Source organism: Calonectris borealis, chromosome 11, assembly GCF_964195595.1.
Source record: "Calonectris borealis chromosome 11, bCalBor7.hap1.2, whole genome shotgun sequence".
In the NCBI taxonomy this organism is placed as follows: domain Eukaryota; kingdom Metazoa; phylum Chordata; class Aves; order Procellariiformes; family Procellariidae; genus Calonectris; species Calonectris borealis.
Window position 1 is genome coordinate 20,046,903 of NC_134322.1, and position 23,010 is coordinate 20,069,912.

Below are 23,010 nucleotides of genomic sequence, written 5' to 3' on the forward strand. Positions count from 1 at the left end.
CCCCCTTCAAATTTAAAAATATTATCTTAAAATATATACATGTCTAAATTGTGTTGAGATTTATGTTTTTTTAACCGAACCTGAATTGCCTTAGACATCTCTTGTTTTAGACTGTCATCCTGAAATTTGATCATGAATGCTTCCTTGCTTGAAAACTTGCGGGACTTCGTGGCAGTGGGACCCCAACCCTCCTTCCTGGTGGGAATTAGGAGTATGGCCCCAAAGTTTGGGGTTTGTGAGAACACTCTTAGGTCTAAGTAAAGCTCCTGTCCACGAAATGCCTGCAGTTCACTTAAAACTGAGAGGAAGGGGATGGTGTCCCAGATGCTCTGCACGATGATTGTTTTACCAGTCCAAATGCAAACTAAAGGGAAGATGCTCAGTTTCACAGCATAGCCTCCTGCTGGGAGTGGATGAGCAGGACTGCTTGTTGGCTGGAGCAGACTCGGGTAGTTGTAGTATTTGCGCATTGGCCCAGTGTGGGATCTTTATTTACGGTCTCTAGACGAACACTGGAGGCATGATACAATTTCTAAAACTTGGCTATGTAATGGAGAAAGACTTCTGTTAAAAAAAAAAATGGAATTTTAGCTGTACTGCTGTTCTGGAGAGTGGAAGTCCGCTAATAAGATTTAAAAAAGGTGGACAGGAAAACCAATATTGCAAAAGCCCGGAGTCCCAAAAAAATCTGAAATTTGACGAATGCTACATTTCAGTTCTCTTCCCCCAGCCCATCCTTTCTAGCTAGCCCCCGTGTGCCTAGCAAGGAACTGGACACTCCTAAAATCTCAAAAGCATGGTAGTAAGAGTAGAACAAACTTCATGTAGAGTCACACAATCAAACACTGCCTTTTAGTTGTGGTAAGAGTAAAATAGAGTAGTCTGAAAACACTCAAGAACTCAAGTAAAATGAGATTACCCTTTTTAGTTAATGCTTCTGAAAGCCATCATAATACACAGTAAACATTTCCCTACAGACTGTACCATAGCTCAGCCTGGTGCACATGGAGTATGCATCAATCTCCTTGCTGTGGGTTACCTGCTAGCTGTACAAGTACAAAGAGAAATCACAATCAATCAGGTGTTTTTTAAAATGTCATTCTTCATAGCTTTTTCACACCATCTTAGACCAGGAAAGCGAGAAATGCTTAATATAAAACTGCAGAAAGCATTCAGCATTGCTAATGGTGTATGACTATGTAAACTGTACACTAGTTAAAACCTATTGTGATTATTATTTGCTACATTAAGTGACATATATAAGGATGTCTTCTTTTACTTAAGTTGAACAATAAATAGAACTATTCATTGCTTTAAATTGTAGATAGCTTGTCACCTACCATTTCTCCGTTTCTTGCAGCCAGAGCTTTTCTTTTAATCAGAATAGGGAGCTGTTACCATTTATGCAGGCAGAAAAAGGTATTTGACAGACTTCATCGGTGTGCCGGGCAAGTGAAGTATCTTACCACATTGTTACCCCGAAGGGCAGCCTTACTGCTCGCAGTTAGTTAGGGAGTTAAGCAGATTCCACCTACAGCTGCGTTTTGCCTGCACACTACTTGGATTGGATTGCTTTAGAGTTTTAGTTTTGAGAATACAAAGCTTAAAATACACAACTACCTATGGGCCAGAAGCAGTTTAACTTACAGTAGTCAGGTGTATGCAGTGTTCTCACAAACCAGTGATGTAAATGTGCCTTTTTGTATTTTTAGAAATTTAAATTTGTAATCTTCAGCAACATTCACTTACTTTAAGCAGCTTCTACTTCTCCAGTTAATTTTTGGGGTCAGAGTTACGTTCTTCACTTCAGTATTTCTTTTCAGTAACATTTGCTCTGTAACATTAAGGTCTTGGGCAATGGTATCCAGCATGGTCCATTTGAGACACGGCGATGAGAACACAATGCAATCACGTCAGTCTTGTTCTTGCAGCAGGTGGGATAAGGACTCAGCCATATGCTTTGCTGGAACAAGTACATTGTAAATCCTTTCCTAATTTAACTTTCTCCCACTGCAAACCCAGATGGACACTATGAACAGTTTGTTGTGGCAACACAAGTATTTCTCTTCCTGGTGGAGAACTTTGCTTATCCACTGTATTCTATTCAGTGTGGTGTCAAAAAAAAAAAGAAAAAAAAAAGAAAAAAAAGTAACTGAGCACTGAACCAGTAACATATACTGCACCTGGCCTAGTATTACATTTTTAATCTTACTTGTATATCCTATATTTATCTACTAGCTTGGGGGGGGGGGGGGAGATATATCTCATTTCATTTAAGCCAAATGTTTCTTTTCTACTTAGTGCTGATCATAGTACACACTAACTGGCAAGAATTTTTTTCTTGCTTGTGACCAGTCTGCAAGCAACAACTGCTCAAGTTCAAAGGCTTGCATATTTTTCACCAAAATTTGTCTGATCAAAGGTTGTCCTTTTGTTAGTAATTGTTTAGCCACGTATACAACTGGAGACAAGATTTACGTAAAACAAAACAGCAAAATGTCCAGCTCTCGGAATACTTCTGCTTTAGTGTGTTGTATAGCGAGCTGCTAAGTGCAGCACTATGCGAAACTCTAGGCACTTACGACGAGAGCTCCTTCTCAGAAGGTGCTTGCCAGGTGGTAACGGATGTCAGCCTGAGGAGAGTTTCAAAACTTTCCGACAGCCAGGGACAGTGGACTTTTATCAAAAGCAGGAGGCTGTTTATAAGGATTTTGCTAGATCAATGGAAAGCATAACGCGTGGTGTTCAAAAGTTTCCCCAGCGTTTCATTACTGATGTGTCTGTGTCTAATTGATGAGGTAATCAGCACCTTGAAAACTGATTCCAATGTGCTTTAGGATATCCTCACGTACTGTAGTGCCATAGTTGTAATTGTTTACCATTAAAATTAGTGTGTAATTTTCAGTGAGGATTACTGACTGTGCTCATCTTGTGTGTTTCTAGAGCATTTCCAGGTTGAATGTGAATTATATCTCATTCACACAGTGTGTTTATGGAAAATGTGCCATTAAAGTGTCTCCTTTCCTTAGAAAATGAAACTCCTCTTGTCCTTCTACAGGCTTGCAGAATATCCTTTGAACATGGATGGCAGAGTATTTTAACTTGTTCTGGGGAAAACAAAATAAAGCAAATTGAAGTGTTCCCACTATTTAACACCTCTACCAAAACTCAGCATCTAAACCCAAAGAGGACCTGCAGTTCGATTTTAAAAGGCCTTGTCACCCAACAGCTGTTAACTTTTATGTCAAATTGTGGTGTGTGTCCTCTGTCTGGTTAAAGAGTCCATCCTAGCAATTGCAACCTTGTCATTCACATTTGCTTGTTTGTTGGTTTTTTTTCTTTTATAAATAATATTCCTGTGTTTATTACAACTCTGAGCAGTCTTGACTCTTTCAACCTGCTCAAAAATGAAGGTAAATTCTGAAAAGGATGAAGGGACAGAGTGGGAGTTGAAAATGCTAGTATGAGAACGAAGAAGAACGACTGGTGGCACACCATTTAAGCTGCTGTTTTCCAGTGACTGGCTTACCTGGTATGTGAAATCATCTACTCTTCTTGTCCCTTTCGTGGCTTCATGAAGTACTCATGCCACTGTCCATAGCCTATTTCTGAGCGTGGGTGGGGAACAGGAAGCTCCTCATTTCAAGGAAAACATTAAATGACAAAGGATATGAAACCAAAAAGACTGGCAACTGTTAAGCACACCTTACCGTATAGAATAGAAAATTACTAAAGAATTAAACAGATCCACATTTGCCATTTTTTTGAGTTACTGTGTGTAGGCATACACATTACTCAAGCACAGATAAGCTAGAAGAAGATAAGAAGCTAAAATAATTGTTGCAGACTGCAAATGAATTTCAAATCTTGTTTTTCAGAGTTGAATTTCAAACTGCATTCTCAGGGTAAGAGGGAAAAGATGAATTTTGGTCCCACTCAACCCTGTCATATATTGAAACAAACCCAATTAAAATGCATAGGTACATAAAATCTTCCAGGTACTAAAAATGTGCAAGCCACTTGAAAAATTGCTGCAGGGCTGTTTTGCTTTTAATATCTGCTAATTAGTTGAATGTATTATTTTCCTGTATTAACACCAGACAGAAGATGGGCATAAAATACCTTGATCTCGAGCATTTTTATTTCACAAACATGAACGTTATAGGGCTGTTCATTGTTGCTTTTAATTCCAACCTGCCATTTGCTGTAGCTTTATTTTTCTTCTAGGAGACACTTTCTGCTACAGTTTCTCTCATTACTGGAAAAGACACACCAATTCTATGTATCCTTTTCCTACCAAAACTGCCAAGTCTACGGTAACAGAACTAAACCTACAAAAACATAGACAACACAAGAAAACTTGTAAAACTAAAGCTAATAGAAGACATCTATTAAAAGCACAAGCCTAAATTGCTAAATCAGCTAAACATAGGCTTGCTGTTCCATGCATGTCTTCCTGCATATCACTACTTTTCTCATGCAAAAGGTGGAGAAACAGCTAGCTTTGTTTATTCAAATAACAGTGTGCAGGAAACTGCCCGTAAGTCTGAGGCTTGTAAATTGAAGCTGCAGACTTTGCGTGTGTGCGCGCTTTAAAGCATCCAGGGAATTTTTCAACTCATTTTACAAGCTGTTTGTGAAAGTTTATTATCCAGTATAACAGTCCTTGAACATGAAGCAAAAGTGCAACCTTAGAAAAAAATCGATGAACAAATCAAGGCTAAAATTATTGTACACTGCAAAAACAAACTTCCGCTCGGAAAGCCAAATCCTCCATACTCAAGAGGCTGGCAAAGCTACTCCTTGCAGCTGTAGCTACACCCCCCGCCCCCACCCCCAGTTCAGTAACTCAGCGCAAGAACTTTGCTAAACTTCACAAGTGCCTAAAAGGAAAGAAATCCCTTTTAAGGGAGCATTTCATGACAGTCAAGTGCTGCTATTCTACATGCCCATTCCATTCCCTTGTAGAAACAGAACAAGAGTTTCATGCATGCGTGTTTCTTTTCCTTTCTCTGTTCTTAGCTTCTGCATCAGTTGTTCGCCAAAAATAAACACCATTCCACAACCATATATGTGCAACAGCCTTCTGGTGATTCTGAGCCCCCTCCAGCACTGCCGTTATTCCACAAGGCCAAGAGACTGTCGTCTTTCTAACACGCTCTGACGGGCTATGCATATAACCCAGCTGAATCGGGAATGCCTTTTACATTTATTTTCTTTTCTGGACAAAAACAGTAGGAAAAGTTTAGCAAAAACATGTCACAAGTTGCTAGAAGTGTTTCAGGATCCTTTACTGTGGTCTTTGTTGAACTTTCATTCTCCAGCGGAACTAAAGAAGGATAATTTTCTCCTGGGACCTGCTTTAAAATACTTATCCATCTGCTGGTATTCAGAGAGAGTCAAGGTGTGTAACATTGAGGACTGGATGAAAAACAGTTTCCAGAAAGACTTCTGTAACAGGCATGAAAACACTGTCAATGATTTTTTACTAGAAGTTTGCAACAGGTACGTTCTTTGGGTGTGAAATTCTACATGTATTGTAAAGGTTAACTGCCTTGAAATGAGACAATTGAGAGCTATTTAATCTACTGCATACATCCTACCTGAAATGGAGCATTAAGTACGTGAGTGCTTTGACTTTGCAGTTTTAATACAGTGTTAAGTTGGTTTTGTAGTGGCAATAGCATATACTTCATATTGACTTTCCTTAGGCCTGTTTTTTCCTTCTTTTTTTTTGAAGAATAAATAATTAATGTAGGAAAGTGCAATACTGCCTACTAAATTGCTGCTTAACTGAAACGTACCATTCTGGCAGTGCAAAGCATTGTCCTGGGGGGGAAGGGCTAGAGGAAAGATGCAATTTCAAATAGTGAATAGTGAATAGACATAGTCATAACAAAACCAAGTTAATTAAACATGTTACGAAACACCAAATTTGTTTCATTCTAAGAAATAAGTATTGCATTTATACTGAAATTTAACTCTTATCTAAGCTTTTTATAAACTACAGTAAAGGAAGAAATACCACTATGGAAAAGCAGCTCTGGGTGCATGCCATTTCTTGTAACAGCTTTACTGCTACAAAGCAGCGCTGAGAAAAAAAAGTTAAATTACATTAGGAGGAGCAAACGGGGTAGAGCCAATCCTAGTGTTTTAGCAACACCGAGGATGGCTGTGGTCCTAGATTAGAGTGAAAGGGGCACGTCTGTGCCTATCCTGAAATGGCGCACCTTTGTGCCGCAGCCAGCCCTCAGCTTTGTGCCACAACATGGAAGGCAAAAAGTTTTATTTGGAACAAACAATTTAAAAACCCCAACAAATTACAGGATACTGACAGGACAGAGTCTTGGTGAGAACGGCAACAGTGCAGTCTCAAAACAAGGACTGAAACATAGGTTCAAAACAGAATGTTAAGTTGCAAGTACAGAATTTCAGAAGTAACTGTTCTAGAACAACCAATAAAAGATTTGGATTAATTAGCAAAGTATCATTAGGAAGCACATCTGTGCCTACAAAGGCGGGTGTAGGAGGAAGTATTCTCTCATTTTGGCACTGGAATGTCTACCATGAGGCCACACTTAACTATTTCCATTGTTTTGCCATCACAAATTAGGATTCAGAAAGAGGACACAAGACCACAGCTTTGCAGAAATAGTTTAAGTGCCTTTCTCCTCTGCAGAATCCATAACCCCAAACTGGTTGCTGGACAAAATTCAAAGCAAAGCCTGAGTAGTAAGCAATCTCAAAATCCATAAAAATTCAGCAAATGCCTTTCAGACTTACATGGATTCGCTTCCACAAGTTAAACTGAACTCTTAAAAATGACAGTTTATATTGACACTCTCCCCGCCTCCCACCTCATCCGTTTTAGCCTTCCTAAGACAAGTTCCTGCCTTTTTTTGCAGCAACCCATGGAAAACATTTCCATCCGAACAAAATTCCTGGCATTCTGTGCAAAGAAAAATGCAAATTAAACAAAGATACAGCTTTTCTCCCTGAGTTTGGAGTACTTTTATTCTGTTGACGAAGCCACAAGAGATGGCAGGTCGGAGCCTTTCTTGACCTCGCCTGCTTTAAAACATTTGTTTTTCTAACTCTTCATAAGTGTAAAGGAAAAGAGTAAAAAAAAAGATCATGCAGCTGACATGATCTCACCTTACTACCTCTGCTCAAACGGTGAAGTCAAGTAGCAGCGGGGGGATAGGGTGGGGTGTAAAGAAAGAGGAATGTACTATGTACCAGCTTTTAAGGACAAAGGAAAATGCTGCAGTGAGGCAGACCCCCTTGTTTGCCCCCACTGCTGTTGTACACCTAAAACCCTGATACAGGCTCTAAGCACTAATCTTTATATGGCAGCGTTTAGGGACACATTACAGTTCTTACAGGGTGGAGGCAGGCTAATAGTTCTGTCCAAAGCTCTCGCAAGGTCAACATCAGCATTGCTGTAATCATTTTTGCCCACAACAACAGAGCGTAAACAAGTCCTGTGCTAACAGAGAAACATGAAGCTGCACTGAGCTAAACTGATGGATAGCTGAACTGCTGCTCCCTGGAGAGAGGTGTAAGCCAGAAACCAAACACTTTGTACAAAAGGCTTTGCAGGTTGGTGCACAAGAGTCCTTGCAAATATGCCTGGTGAGTACAACAGCTAGTAATAACTGGTCTGCTCCAGCTTTCTGCACAAGGACAGTTAGTATAAGTCATCAACACACTGACTTGGAACAGGCCTTTTCTGTACTCTCCCAGGTCTTCCCAAGCAACAAAAAGCTTTTTTAATTTGCTGCATCATTGTTTAACAGTAGAGTTCTTGCCAGTTTCAATGATTTGAAGGAAGGTTTAAGAGTTGTATGGGGTTCAAACATCAACACTTAGGCAGTAGCTGGCAACTATTCAGTAAATCCAAGGAGCTGAAATACATCCATTAATCCCCGTAAAATCAAGAGTGGGAGTGTCTTACTTGCCCACACTCAGCATGTCTACACAGCAGCCTCTTCACTCAATTGACCTCAAATTTATCCTGACTTGAATCTCCTCTCTACTGGGTCTTCATTCGCTGCGCTTGGAGAAGTGCAGCACCATGCAACTCCGTAAGAAAAAACATTGCAGCTGCAGCTTAAATAGGCATCCGCATCCCCTTCTCCACTACACCAACTGAGCTATAGATGTTGCTACCAACAGAAAAAGCAAAGAAGGTAAGTTTTGCGATTGGTAAAGCTAAGCATTAAGATCTACATTTCTCCCCACCTACTCATGCTTTCTTATCCCTCCTGATGGAAGAGGAGGTATTTTTCTAACTTTCATATTTATTCTTGACAATACTAGCTTCTCCAAGCTCTATTATTTCTTTTTCCCCTCATCTCACCTGTAACGATCATGTTTTCAGATGTCCAAACCTGCTATCTCTGACCCTCTCTGGATGCGGCCATGTTACAGACGATTGCATCTTGCTTCTTCTCAAGAACTGCCCAAACCTCAAGACACTCAAACTGGAAAACTGTGTGCGGATCACTGACCAGACACTAGAAGCAGTAACCCTCTATGGGGGATCACTGCAAACGCTCCACGTGGATTTCTGCCGGAACATAACACAAACTGGTCTAGAGAGAGTCAGGGAAAAATGTCCTTTGGTAATGCTGAGAGCAGAGAGAAGTGCTAACATGATTCCAGACAATAAGCCAGGAAAAAAGTTGATGCTTGAAAAAGCATCAAAATTGGTTCAGCTTTAAGTGCAACAAATTGCATAAACTCAGTCAATGTGGGTATTTTACTTCACTTCCACTCTCCTCTTGGGTAGCATTGCTCCAATGAACTGTGGCTACTTCCCTGCACTCTGGTTTAAGTCCAAACAAATGGTTGATATGTTTTCTAAAGGCTGCACTGGGAAAAGGCATTTATCTCCACCAGGATAGTCTTAAGGAAAAACCCTGTTTGCTGTCTGTTGTTCCTTGAAACTGGAAAACCCTGCATTGCTGTCACAAAATGCTAGACCCGATTAAGGCTGAAAACTGCACTTTTCATACCTTCTTGTCGCAGATCAGTGGAACGCACCTCACTCAGAAGAGAGAAGCATAAACATGTTTTATTGAGGTAAAATAATAATTTGACAGAGTTCAATAAATTCGATGGAATTTAACAAAGTTTAACAGTGGTTTGACAAGGTTCAGTAAGTTTGATGGCAAGGTTCACCTTACTAATTACTGCATGGAAGAAACAAAGGAAAACTGAGTTGGAATCGAGTTAGAATGATTCACACAGAGACCGGAGATGCAAAGAATAAGGAGGACCCTTCCGCTGAGTCACAAGGTTCAGAGTGGACCCCCTTGCTTTCTAAACTCCTTCTGTAATGGGAAAGGGCATAAAGCCGCAGCAGATGGAGCTTGGGTAATTGTATGATTTACACAAATTTCAGGGAAAGAGCGATTAACAAATTTCTGTAAAGGATATACGCATACGGTCATTCCATCCGCTAAGGGTGATAACCACGCCATGTAAGATCTTTCTAGCAAAAGCAGAGTACCTGACAACCGCTACTTCCTCAGTGATTAACATTTGTAGCTGATTTGTCAGCTACATTTATTAAATTTATTAGTAATTTATTAAATGAGGGATGCATGGCAATGCGCACAAAACACAGTTTGACCCTTTGCATAATGTACTTTGACAAGATACACTTTATTTTTTAAAGTTGACATTAAAGGAAGCGCAATGTGAACAAATGCTAGTTTACACAACTAACCTACAGGAAAAGACAGTAACTTACAGCCTGTAGCTTTAAATGCTGAATTAGGAACACACCACAGTACAGATCTACATAGACACCTGTTTCTCACTGCAAAGTACAAACCAAATAGCTATTTTCATCCCAAACCACAAGGCTGTCACTCTCCTGCATGCTGCTCTGCTACATGGAAGCAAAACTTTTTTTTTTATGAAGGGTTGCTATGGCATTGTCTACAAAATTTGACACTGCAGGTCAGTACAGTTTTATTCTGCTGTATAAAATTTGCCTTGATACAACATGCTGGGATTTGATTGTGGTATTGAGTACTCGAGACTGGTAACACCACGTTCCAAGACTCTTTATGCACTTACAGATTTTTGCCTGAGGAAAGGTAAACATTTCTGAGTGCCACCTCACGGTGTCAACTGTACTGCAGTTACCTGTCAAAAGTTTTACTTGTTGAGTCTGTCTCAGTATAACAATACAGAAAAATCATTGTGATCATCTAGTTTGAATTATTCAGGTTTTTGTTTAAACTACAGCATGCTTTTTTAAAAAGCACCCTGTCTCAAACCCTGTGCTTTACTCTATGTGGGAGCACGTCTTCAAATTCTGCTTTCCATTATTTCCCATCTTCTTCAGCAATTCTGACATGAATTCAGAATTCTTACTCCTAGAGAGCACACCATAATATATAAGCCTGCCCATTCTTGCTGCCTCTGCAGCTGAACTTGTATTTACCTTAAATCTCTCTCCCATTCAATCCACTGAAGAACTTTATGCTTATAAAGAATGACAGAAGGTTAAATCTGGCTATCGATAACAGTTTCTCCTAGAGGACCAGATGTCAGTTCAGCTTAGACGTCAAACAGAAGGCTGCATACAGACCGGTTTGACAAACTCTATGGATCCTGAATAGTTCCAGCTTAAATCACAATGAAGTACAGCAGTTATGATTTCATTTTAAATTAAAACCTTACATAGAGTAGGAATACCTGAGTGAGTGTGTCCTTAAAATTAAAGCAAATTTAGAAATACTAGCTTTTGGAAATACTGGTCTGTCCCATAAAGAGAGTCAACATTTCTGTTCCATTACATAAACAATTACTCAAGACTTTGTCACTACAGCAATCTGTGCATATACCATAGCAAGCCTGTTTCTCATTTACATGAGGGGCTCTGCAATTGTTTATAATTAATCTTACTGCACTAGTAACAGACCACCGATGAAATTTGCTAGCTAAAACCACATGAACTGGAACTTGCATCACTGGAATTCAAATATATCAAGGCTACCATGCTTTAAAATAATCTGATAGCTTTGTTGCATTTTAACAGTTGTATCTACAGGCATAGCTTTACAGACTTACTACTTGTCTGCATTTTAATCTTTTATATAACTGGAAGACTACAAGAGCTAGCTTTTCCTCTAAGGAACAGAATTTGTGACTTCTTAAATTGCTATTTAACAAATACTAAACGTTGTCACAAATATCTAACTTGATACATGTTTTTCTTTAAATTTAGAGAACAGCCTGACTGTAGTACCTCTCTAAAACAAAAAGAATGTGTGAAAAACTACTATTGAAGTAAAGCAGACCTTTCCCCCCTCATTGGCATCTAAACTGTAGAGAACAGTTCTGAAGGTAGGCCTTGATTACTTAGGAATAACTGGTTTAATTTTCCAATTTCTCGCTGCATTCTTTTTACAATATTGTTGCTCCTTTTACTAAAGCTATGTGGAGAAAATGCTTGGGGTGTCATAATAGAGCACTTGGCTCTGATGCCTCAGGTAGTCTTGAAAGATTTATTTCAACTGATACATTGCCTTTCGTTCATGTTTGAACAGAAAGAAAGAAAACATGCTATCAAAATTCCACTTGAAGCCAATTTTTACTGCAAGAGTAGTACTGTAAAATTGTATTTCCAAATCAGTTTCTCTAGGAAGGTAAGTTTCAAACAATCTCAGCAGAAATATTTTAATAGACTACACTCCTAGGGCTTATTCTTTCCTCTGCAGAACTGAGCAGCTACGAACTCCTGAAAACATTCTTTATGTGGTGCATCAAAAATGGAAAGAGGACTTTACACCTCTCAACATAAGCGAATATACTTACTCCTCCTTTCCATCCTGGTTAATTGATCCACAGATACCCTTTGGTACTCTAATTTGGCTGAGCTAAGAAATAAATCACAGCATTACAGAAACTTAGTCAAACAGAGCTGAAATTCTAGAGAAATACTTTATCTGTATGAGTATGCGTAAGAAACACTCACCCAGAAGACAAATAAAGAAAGTAATTTCATTATTGCATCTTCACAACTTAAGAGATATTTAACAGCATGACGCTGCAATATTCTGGTATTTTATTAACTCATTCCTAAAATTTAAGTAGGACCCTTATGCACTACAAAGTAAGGAACAAAACTGGAAGCACAGACAGGAAGGACAAACAGCAATCCTAAAACAGCATTTACAACTTGGAAAGGAGATTCTTGGGCTGAACAAACTTACTGTGATGTGGAAATTGGCATGTTGACTCAATTCTTACCTTGGATACACAACTGGTGAAAAAACACCAGTTTCACATATTGCTGACAAGCCAAAACAAGGTAGGAATTCTATATAGTCACATTAGTAACCAAAGACCTTCTTTTTATGCCAGCTCTCTAAGCACTCTGTGATGAAAGATACGTCTCTGTAGATGTAACACCTAACAGCTTTTCAAGTAGCTACAAGATATGAAAGCGGGCTGGCATCTGTCTACGTGGTATTTATGCCTTTTTGCCAGTTTTCTATCAGGACTGTTTCGGGGGGGTGGCAGGGGGCGGGAAGGGAAGGTGGTGGTGTGGTTTTTGTGTTTCTTTACTTTACAGAGCTAAAAAGGGCCTTGGAACACTCTCCCACTTGTGTATTTTTGCCTATTTGTGTACAAATGCTCAAAGTCATATTACTTAGCTCTTCCTCTCCTTGAATGGGGATATTTGTTCATGACATAGTAAAATTTGAAAACAGCTGATAAATTTTTCAGCATCAATAATAAATTTTCTTACTTAGCAATCCAATTTGAAAATTGAGTATATAATGATTACATTTTACTTAGGGTATTATGTAAGGATGGAAGCATGTTAACAGTTTTCTTTAGTTCCAAGCCATTTCAGTTCCGTCAAAGTTCTCTTAACATTACTGAAACATTTTTTACTCTTCACAGACCCTAACTCTAACTTACCAGGTATGGAGGGAGGAAGGCTTGTTATCTATCATTTTATGAAAGTACTAAAAGGAAGGTGACATAAACCAAGATGCCTACTTGGAAGCTGCATCAGGTTATCAAATGCAAGTGGCAAACAAGACTTCATTATCCAAAGTTTGTGCCTTTTCCTACACAATAGGGGAAAAGCAACATCCAGAAGACCCTTCAGATTTCCATTGTGATAACACAGCTCAGCTTGGCAATAAGGTAAAAGGAAATTAAATTAAGTCCCGCAGCAGCAGTGGTTTTTTTGCCGTTAAACTTCATCACCCAGTCAAAAGGGCTAAATGACAGATCTAAATCAAAATTCCAGACGTGACCTGATCACTTGCTGACACCTTCTCTGGAGGATACTACTGTTCAAGAACACATTCTGCTCTTACCAGTCCCCTCTAAGCATGACACACCCGCATTCCCCCTACTGCTACATTCCAGCTCTGTCAGATGAACCAGTACTACTACCGCTAGCTCCAGAAAGAGCGAGGCTTCACCCAGTTAAAGGAACTTGCCTACCTCTAGTCTCGGGGACTGGCTGTTCATCTTCTCTTTGTTGTAGTGTGCCTACCTGCTTCAAAGGGCTATCCAGCTGTCTGATAGCCTGATAGCCCAAAAGGCTGGGGATGTACTTCCTAGGTGGGAAAGAAAAAAAAAGTAGGAAAAAGCAATTGGAAATACCAGAGGTGGTAGAGAAAAAATTACTTAATCCCAGGGTAAAAACAGGGTAAGAAACAGAAATTACGGGCTTCAAGAAGCAACAGCCCATTATAAACCAGAGAGAGTGAGTGCTGCTTGAGAGTTATCTGAGGTGTAAGGAAAAGGTTAGGTACCACTCCTGTACAGCAAAAAATAAGCAGCAGCAAATAGGAGTCATGTTCAACAAGAGACGCAGGCTTTTGGCATGTAAGTGCTTTCCTATATAATACCTACCCAGCACATTACTTCTGTGGCTAAAGCTTTTCAAGCTGTTTTTCTCTAGTTTAGAGTTTAACACTTCTAAGCTTACTGTGCCTCCATATCTCATATTAATTTGAAACGGGTCTAGATAAACACATTGTCATACACCTGTTCTTACCTCTGATACACTGATACTCCCTGATTCAGTCATACACATACGTCCCTCCAATGCTGAAAGGTGGAAAGGAAACGAGGTATGACAAATGGAAATCGCTCACAGTCCACCTTGCTACAGCCAACTCTGCCTAGTGCAACAATGCTGCCACTGGAAGGTTTGTTACAAGATAGAGTTGCGTATTTTTTTCTTTAAATAACTGCATATGTGATCTACTTATACTACACTGGTAATATTTATTCCCTTTTCTATACAGGGAGAGGTTTGCATACATAAAATACCCTTAGACTGACATAAAGTTAGAACTTTCTCAGATGGTCTCCAATAGTAGGACATAATCAGTGCTGTACATTCTTTATCTTTGTATGCAATTATGTATAAGAAGCATTATGCAAGAAACTTGAACATGATTCCAGTCTCAGATGCCTGAGCAACTGAAAAATGTCAGTCAGCAGGTTAAAAGGAATGTATGCACAATATAATTATGATGAAAACAAACATTAGGATAAAATAAAAATAATTAAGCGCTTGATAGTTTTAATGATGCTAAGATAGAGTACTCAAAGGACAAGCACAATCAATAAAAGTCTCAATTAAAGCAATCAAGCACAATCCTTTAATCAACATCAATATTTACCAATATCAACATCCTCTTTCACTTCACTGTAAACTGCCTCCAAAAATATTCTCATTATCCAAGAAGCCAACTACATAGTCCATACAAAACTGTAATTTTTAGGCACAGTTCTATTATTTTCTGTGGCTGATTGAAACAGACTGACAAATTAGTAGCACTAATTCAAGACACATAAATCAAGTTTAGTAGGCAATAATACGGGACTTTATATAGCAGTTTCCCCTTTTATTTGTAAGCTTTTTTTTTTTATGTATTACACCTATAAATTTAGACCAAGATGTGAATATACTCCCCCACAACATAGTGATGGGACACCAAAATCTCAGTCCAATTTGGAACCATAATACATAATGAGGCAGGAAACTAAGTGCATGATTTCAGAGCCCTGAGTCCCTCCTTCCCCCAAACGGCTGAAAGCCCCCCTCTAGATGTGTCATGTTGCAGTCTGGTTCTTGGTCATAGCTCAAGAACCTTTTGCCTTTTTCATGAGCCAACAACTAGTCCTAACCGAAAGAACTTCACCAGATAAAACCTGGATCTGCAAATTTTTACATCTTACCAAGTCAGCCCTTTGACCACTATTAGCTGGCAGCAATACACCAGTTCAGTCTCGGACAACCAGGAAGTTTCCCTATCAATCCCTGCTAACGTACAACATGACATGAGAGAAAACAACAGGAATTTCTACCCTCTTCTCCAGACTCAGATGGACCTGTCTTGTCCCAGGTGAGATTAAGTTAAATGTTCCGCTATCCCTCAGGCCCACAGCATCCTTACCAAGGAGTTCAGTGAGAATGAGGGGTGGAAAAATCAGGGCAGAGCAGCAGTGACTCACCTGGGACAGACTCTGCCCTTTTCTTCAGCCCCGATAAATCCTGCTCCTGAGCACCAAGCAGCATTTGTAGCTTGACACAAATCATGTTTTTGATAGAGACACTGGGGAATTATTGATCCTTCAGCACCTCCCCAAGACACAGAACAAGATTTTCTTTGTACAGTACATTACTGTCCTAACCAAATATGAACATTACAGTGTAAGCCACACCCTGCTGATCATAATACAATTACAGCTGCAACAAAATGAGACCAAACACATGAATTTTACTAAAATCAAAGGCATAAACTAAGAATGTATATAAAATCCATACCCTCAACTACTACCCTGTCACTTCCATTTAGATTTTTTTTGTACTCTGATCGGGAATCAATTACGGCGATCTGTATATTAAGAAGGATTTTTTTTTTTTTTTTTACAAAAGATTTAAAGGTTTCTAAGTCAAGGTGGCAGTATGTTATTATTGTCAACAACTATTGCTCTGGAGGAGAAAAATGTTTAAATGAAAATCAAGAAGGAACCAAGTACAACGTTAACTTGTATTGAAGTACGAGGAATAAATAGTGGTATACCTGAAAAAGCCAGTACCTCAGAGACATTAAGAATGCAGAGCACAGTACTACACATCAGATTCGTTGAAGATAAACATTTTAAGATGCTTCAAATGTCATGTCCTGTCTAAACACTGTAATACTATAATTTCCTGAGACAAAATATAAAAGTATGAAGACTGAGTAAACCAATCACAGTTCACAAATGCATACAAGCAACCGATTCTTGAATTTGCTTTATTTTTCTCTGCATAAGGAACCCTGCACAGGCAATTCAAATTAAAACAAAATAAATATGTGAATATTCATGTAAAACTGTCCTTGCTAATGAACAATTATACACAATGTACAGCTCTTCATGTTCACTGGGAGGGCTTACAAATGTACTATTCCCAACAAAAATGCACCAAAATGTCTCCATGCAAACTTATCAAAAGTGACCAAAAAAGGAGAAAAAAATTACTGATCATACTTTTTTTGTTTTCTTTTTCCTTTTTTTCTTTTTTTTACAATCACAAAAAAATAAAAACATCTAATTTTTTGTTACATTTAGAGTAACTAAAATGTGGCCACTGTCTATTAACATCTGTTTTTATGCTCCTAAAACATCTATGGTTACTGTAAAATTATGTCAACAATGAATTGGACTTAGGGCACTATTTGTAGGAAAAGGAAGATGATTTTGTTCACAGAATGTTAATAATCTGTGTCTGAGCCCTCTGCATTGTCCACATTCCGTGAGAGCATATAATTGTCCATGTCTATAGACCTGCAATTATTGATTGCATAGCGCAAACGCTCTGCCATGATTAGTTGACTGGAGTAAGGTGGGAGCCTCAGTTGAAAGAAACAAGTCTGTGAGGTAGGCAAGCTGTCGTAAGGCTGTAGAAATGGATAAAAGGTGGGACACTGTTAAGTTGTGAATGAAGCAAAAAATGCAACATATCCATATTTCATTGCTCCCTCCCTTCCTTGCCTCTATTATTCAGCATTTTCACATTCTATCTCAAAATTCCTTTTAAGAAGCAAACTAGCCTCCCTTGTTTACATCACTTGTTTCATCCTTAAGCACGTGCAAAACTATTGCTGTATCACCTGCTCTGTAAATACTCCAACCCACTAATAAAATTCAGCTATTTGAAAAGTTGATTGCACTACTATTTAGCAGCCCACTGATAGATACCAAGCAACATTCAAATTACATACCATAGTGTGCCTTAACATGAGGCAATTTGAGAGACACCTAACCAAAGATGACAGTCAAGCCACTGTTACCTTACGTTTTGCCAAGTTTTTGATTCATATATTTCACAGAGAATGTGCTTTCGCTGCACAAAAGTAATGCCAAATGAATGCAACCTGTCTGTAAAGTAATATACTGTAAACTCATTACAGTGGTTTTAAGACATTAGAGTTCACTAGTGGTCACTTACATAGATTTAAAACTGAGTTAAAATTATCACATGAAAAAAGGGATTAGAACAGAAAAATGTGGACAAGTATTGTAACTGTGGACAAGTTACAATACAAGAACGTTTGTTTCTTCTGCAAGAACTTGTCTTGACCTCCAGTCATGTAACTATATTAAATGCACCAAATTAATTAAGATGCAATTCATGCAGTCTATGTACTTCTACACAATTACAATGTTTGGTTTTAATAGCTCAGAGCGTATGCCATCCCATACCTTCTCTGTAAATTTACAATTATGGAAACCTGTCTCCTATTGCCAAAGGACAGATTATATTAGACAGGAATTAAAAACAAACAAACAAACAAACAAAAACCCCAAAAACAGCATCTTACCCTATCAACCTTCATTATTTGGAATCGCTGAGAGATATCAGCTGTGTTGGCTGGCAATCGAGATCTTCCTGACACAAACCTCATGAAAAGGACTCTCTCCTCATTTGAAAATTCTTCAAGGGTATGCCAGAACCACTGTACTAGCTGATGCTGCTCATCAACTTCTCTGTACCGCACAACTTTCTTCAGAACTTCAACTGATATTTCTGGCATTCCACAGACCATTTGTTCCAACTGCTTGGCAGTCAGAAGAGACAACAGAGGAACGGGAACAATCCAAGACATTCCTTCTCTTACAGCAGCCACCTGTTGCCCAAAGAAGAAGAGACATTTGAAGTGCAATTGTGTTACCTCTGCCACTACCACCTCTACCATCCAAATGCAAAAGTAACATATCAGCTGAGAAATGGGATAAAGAGATAGAATTATAGAACATCCGTAGATGTAGATATAGAATATCTATAGAACAAATACAATCTCCCACACATGCATCCCCTGTAAGGGCTGTATCCTCTCTCAAAATCCTGGAGAATATATTACATGTATTTTTAACTGTAATTGCACATTAAAGAACATGTTTTGATACAAAACAGAAGAACTTAAAAAAGTACAAGTTAGCAACACACACGATGATGGCTAAACCAAAAAACTGTGTATATACCATACATCTGAGCTGGAAAAAAGCCGTATTTCTAAGTCGTCCGTGCTTGTTCTAGAAGACTTAGGATTTGGTACCTTTGATGAGAAAGTTACTTTTCTAATGTAGATAATATCATGCATGCATCTATATCTTGAGAAAAAGGAAAAAAATTTTCCTAGCATGTAATTAGTATACTGCTTTCCGAAGCTTCGCTACTCAAATGACAAATACACAAGAGTATGCAAATAGGTAATTAACACTTCTCAAAACATGTAATGAAATATTTGTAGTTTCTGTGCTAAAGCAGAAGATAAATAGTTTTAAGTTAAAAAATGTTTGTCAATAATATTTACTTTGGCTAGTCTCTATGTTGCTATAATATCTAATCACAGTGCACAGCAAAACAATTGCAGGTTATTTTCTCAAGTGGGGCTGACAGTTGCAGTGGGGCTACTCCAATGAAAGACAAGTTCTGGTTTCTAATGCTCTTCTGTCAACTGAGCAATTACTACGAAAAATAGGACTAATGTAAAACAAAACCCCAAAACAGTTTGGGGGGGAAAAAAAGCCATGGGGATCCACGCGAGATGCAGAAAGCCAAGCTTTTCTTATTCCCTAATAAAGTGTAATGGAAACTTGCATAAATCAAAAATACTGTTCGCATTAGCAATGGGGATAGGGTCACAATGAGATTCTTACCTGTCGGTCCATTTCATGGAGTCTGTACTCAATTGCCCTCTCCACATATTCTTTCCTGTTTGAAAAGGTAAGTGGGATACTGTTCCCTCCAGGGATTATGGGAACCATTTTACCATCAGCACTTTGGCCAACAAAAGAATCTAAAGGAATCATCTGTTATGCAAAACAGGAAAAGTATGTTCACGTAAGTCACTCCAGTGATCTAAGTTTAATATTTTACTGTCAGTCACCTAGAACTATAATAAGATCACAAACTATTCCAAATACATATGAAGTGCTTGTTATCCCAATAACAGAGACAGTGAATTATATAAATACTGAAGTTAAGGTCAATCTGATAAAGTAACCGCTTTCAGAATAAACCTAAAAGCTCCAATTTTCGTATTTTACCTCATGGAAATTTTCTTCAGTAATCCCACTGTCTTCAATGTGAAGAATGCTGTTGAGGGTCTGCACATAGAGCAGATCTACCTCCTCCAAATCCTCCAAGATGAGTGGGATACAACAAAGTTGCTTCCAGACCATTGGAGCCAAATGAAGATCTAATGGCTTTTTTGTACGAATAGCTACACCCATGAGAATGCCCAAGAACTTAAACTGCATCAGATGTTCATCTAAACATGCTGAAGGGTTAAAGAGAAACCTGAAAGAACAAAGAATCAGTAAAAATACTCTAGTATCATTTCTATGCTACTTCATTAGAAGTAAAAGACAAAACATTTCTAAGCACAGCATAGTAACTATCAACACAATTATCAGCAAGGGGTGTCCAAATGAGATTATTGTTATCTTTAGCTGTTAAAATAATGGAGGCCGAGATAGGCAGAACTAATCCTGACCACAAAGGCTGGCATTCTTGATGCTACTCTGAATTCTGCCATCAGCAATCCAGGAAGTTCATGTTAAAACTATGCCCTCTCCTCCACAATAAAGTAACATCATGACCTGAAGGAAAAAAGTATACTAGAGACAATCATGAAGTCTCATAATTTGGTATAAAACAGTTAATAGAAGATTTTAATCTTCACCCACTAACATCAGCCATAAAAGCAAATCCTGGACAACTTACCTATCCCTATTGTAGCCTACTTCAGCTGTAGCATTTGGGGAAGGAATAAGCAGGTCTACTATTCCAGTTTCCAGTTCCTTAAAAATCAACACAAAAAAGCCTTCTCACACACAGGGATAACAAACCTATTATAGCAATATTATGACAGTATAGCATTACAAGACAGAATATTCCATCATAGTGATGATTACTTTTCTTACAAATTAATGTGAAACATTTAAGAGAAAGTACACATGGTAGGGATGATAAATGGAGTTCTTCAGTTTCTTCCATCCTGTATCCTAACTCTAACTCCAATGCCAGCTGCAGCACTATCCATAGCTGTTGCCCTGTACCAGACTAAGCAGATACACTGATTATCCTCACTAATCCTCATTCTTTGGGTTTTGAGGCTCCTGGAAGATTAAGGACAACCAAACTTCTCCAGCCAGCATTGTCTTGAATCCTTCTGGCTACAACCATAGTTGTGTCGCAGGGCTGAGACACACCTTTAAAACTACAAGCAGTACACATTAACATTGATCAGTCCTGGTAGTCTGAAGCCTTCCGTTTTCAGGTGAATCTGAAAAGACAGCTATGTTGACAATATCCTGCTTACAGACAGGCAAAAATGTGCACTTTCTGCTACTGATCTCCTTTCCAGCACTGAACCTGAGAGGTGACACGTATGAGAAACACCTGTCTGAGGTGCTTCTGTATTGCATGCATGGAATGTACTGTAATCATGGAATACAGTACAACTTCCCTTATAGAAAGTATTGGCTGGACAGAATGGGGGGCTGCAAAATGCTCCCATAATGTGTAGGGGCCATCTCAGAATTCCAAGGTGCCCTAGTGTAATACTAGTTATAGTGTGGCCTTATGGCATCTCCTTGCCACAATCTAGGAAGATTTCTTTATCCTCAGAGACACCCCTAAGTAGGCAGCTCTAGTATTGTGGCTCAGGACTGAAGAATAACTATTTGCTAAGCTGCAAAATAGAAATTTGAAAAATACTAAAAGACACCAGAGAGAACAAAAACTCTACTCAGGCATTTTGAACTAACAGACTTTTCATACCTGACACATTTCTGTTATAGTGTCATCAAACACTCCACCTGCATCATCAGCACCTTCTCCAACCAGTTTCACTTTCCAGGCACGGGAAGGTAGGCGAAGGTCTGATGCATTCAGCTTTACCACTTGTCTCGCTATCTGTACAAAAATGGGCTTGCATTTCCGACCTCTTTCAAAAAAAAAAAAAAAAAAGACACAGCCATACAATGTAACTCATAAACACGTAAAGGCTACTGAAATCACTTGATTAACAAAGTTGTACAGAGAGAGCTCAGTATACCAAAAGTTATGGAAAATGTATGAATATCAATATTTGTTTGAAGTCTAATACAATGCCTGTGAAAACAATACTGACCTGGTTGATATCCTCTTCACAGTAATCTGTGGCCCGTAGTTTTTCCCCTGAACCATAGTTTTTCCTATAGAGCGTACCATGGGGAGTGTGTATACTCGTGGTGCTAGCAAGGGCCTTAGCTGTCCTTGAACTATTCCCCATGTTCCAGCATTGTAATGAGATGTACTGTTCTGCAGTAAAGCGGTATGAGAATAAATATATTAATAAAGGATATTAATTCCATTCTTTACAGAATAAAAACCTTCATAATAATCACTAGCACTTCAATGTTTCAGGAAACGTCTTTGTTTCCGCTTTGAGGCCAGTAAGCCTTTGGAAACTGAAACATTGACATGTCAATGTTAGCATAAGCAAAAATATATAACAATACTTTGACAAAGTTTGGTTTAATCCGGATTTATATATTTTTTTTATTTATTACAAAAAAACTATAGACCCTATTACTAAGATCCATCTTGATCTGGTCAGAAACTCTCTAGCGACATGGCATAACACAACACAGCTAAGCTTTTTTTTTTTTTCAAATGGAATTTTACCTGGTTATTGGGACTGAGGTTAAGTAATCTCCATGAAGAGTACATGAGGTCAGAAAAATGGTACAGCAGTCTGAGCCTTGCTCTTACTGTATGAATGCTCACTTCTTTCAGTGCCCCATACTGTGGTGGAATGGCATCAGGTAAACCAAGCTGTAAAGGCACTGAAACACCTACCACAGAGAAAGAAAAAAAGCATGATTTCATAAAGGGTAGCTGTACTGCTTTTGACTGGGATTTTCTTTGCAGTAGCTTACGCGATGCTTAGCTGCCTACTGGAGTTAAACCACGACAGTAGCAAAATTAAGAGACTAAGATAATTTGAAAACCTGCACGGATACAAAACAATACAAGTTTTGTCCGAAATGTTCAGAAGTTCTTGTTGCACTCATCCCCCAGGAAACACAAAGACCAAATCAAATGACCGTACAAACAATCTCAGTTCCTTACCTGGAGCTCTTGGTGGAACAGGCGGAGCTGTCCAGGCAGCACTGTGGCAACGTCCTGCTGAGATTTGTCGAACATTCTTTCCTTGCAGGACTGTTATTAGGGTTGGTTCTCTGACATGGTTGGTATGGCCCAGTCCAAGCTGACAATTTATAACAGATGTAAAAGGGACAAAGAAGAATCAACAACTGTGATGATACTTCTAAAACTCTCTAAGCAAAAATTCAGAGCAAATGGTAAAAAATGCCATTCACCTACAGCTTATACTGGGATAAAAAATATTTACCGTATATATATTTTATTATGCTAGCATTTCCCTTTTATTTCTGATAGAATAT

General features: G+C 38.7%; 2 protein-coding genes across 18 annotated transcripts in view; one reads left to right on the top strand and one right to left on the bottom strand.

Annotated features, from left to right (window-relative positions):
- Nucleotides 1-5,071: 5,071 nt before the first annotated feature.
- On the top strand, nt 5,072-16,742 carry FBXL22 (F-box and leucine rich repeat protein 22). The gene is made up of 2 exons (XM_075160357.1): nt 5,072-5,505; nt 8,384-16,742. Exons 1-2 carry the CDS (start codon nt 5,171-5,173, stop codon nt 8,724-8,726), a joined length of 678 nt encoding a protein of 225 aa, XP_075016458.1. The 5' UTR covers nt 5,072-5,170; the 3' UTR covers nt 8,727-16,742.
- HERC1 (HECT and RLD domain containing E3 ubiquitin protein ligase family member 1) overlaps nt 16,291-23,010 on the bottom strand; it is a 104,514-nt gene continuing 97,794 nt past the window's right edge. For 16 of the 17 annotated variants that reach the window (XM_075160340.1, XM_075160335.1, XM_075160344.1 and 13 more), the window contains 9 exons: nt 22,676-22,814; nt 22,229-22,398; nt 21,693-21,862; nt 21,341-21,506; nt 20,282-20,358; nt 19,603-19,855; nt 19,213-19,365; nt 17,874-18,179; nt 16,291-16,949 (listed from right to left, as the gene is read on the bottom strand). In XM_075160340.1, the coding sequence (XP_075016441.1) occupies nt 16,764-16,949; nt 17,874-18,179; nt 19,213-19,365; nt 19,603-19,855; nt 20,282-20,358; nt 21,341-21,506; nt 21,693-21,862; nt 22,229-22,398; nt 22,676-22,814 (1,620 nt within the window). In that variant the 3' untranslated portion in view covers nt 16,291-16,763. The remainder of the gene's footprint in view (nt 16,950-17,873; nt 18,180-19,212; nt 19,366-19,602; nt 19,856-20,281; nt 20,359-21,340; nt 21,507-21,692; nt 21,863-22,228; nt 22,399-22,675; nt 22,815-23,010) is intronic. The other variant, XR_012675257.1, reaches the window with a different exon arrangement.

Bases quoted from the DNA above. Each gene is read 5' to 3' on its own strand.
- FBXL22 (XM_075160357.1), top strand. From the start codon at position 5,171: ATGCATATAACCCAGCTGAATCGGGAATGCCTTTTACATTTATTTTCT. The intron at 5,506-8,383 runs GTACGTTCTTTG...TCATGTTTTCAG, and splicing joins TTACTAGAAGTTTGCAACAG to ATGTCCAAACCTGCTATCTC.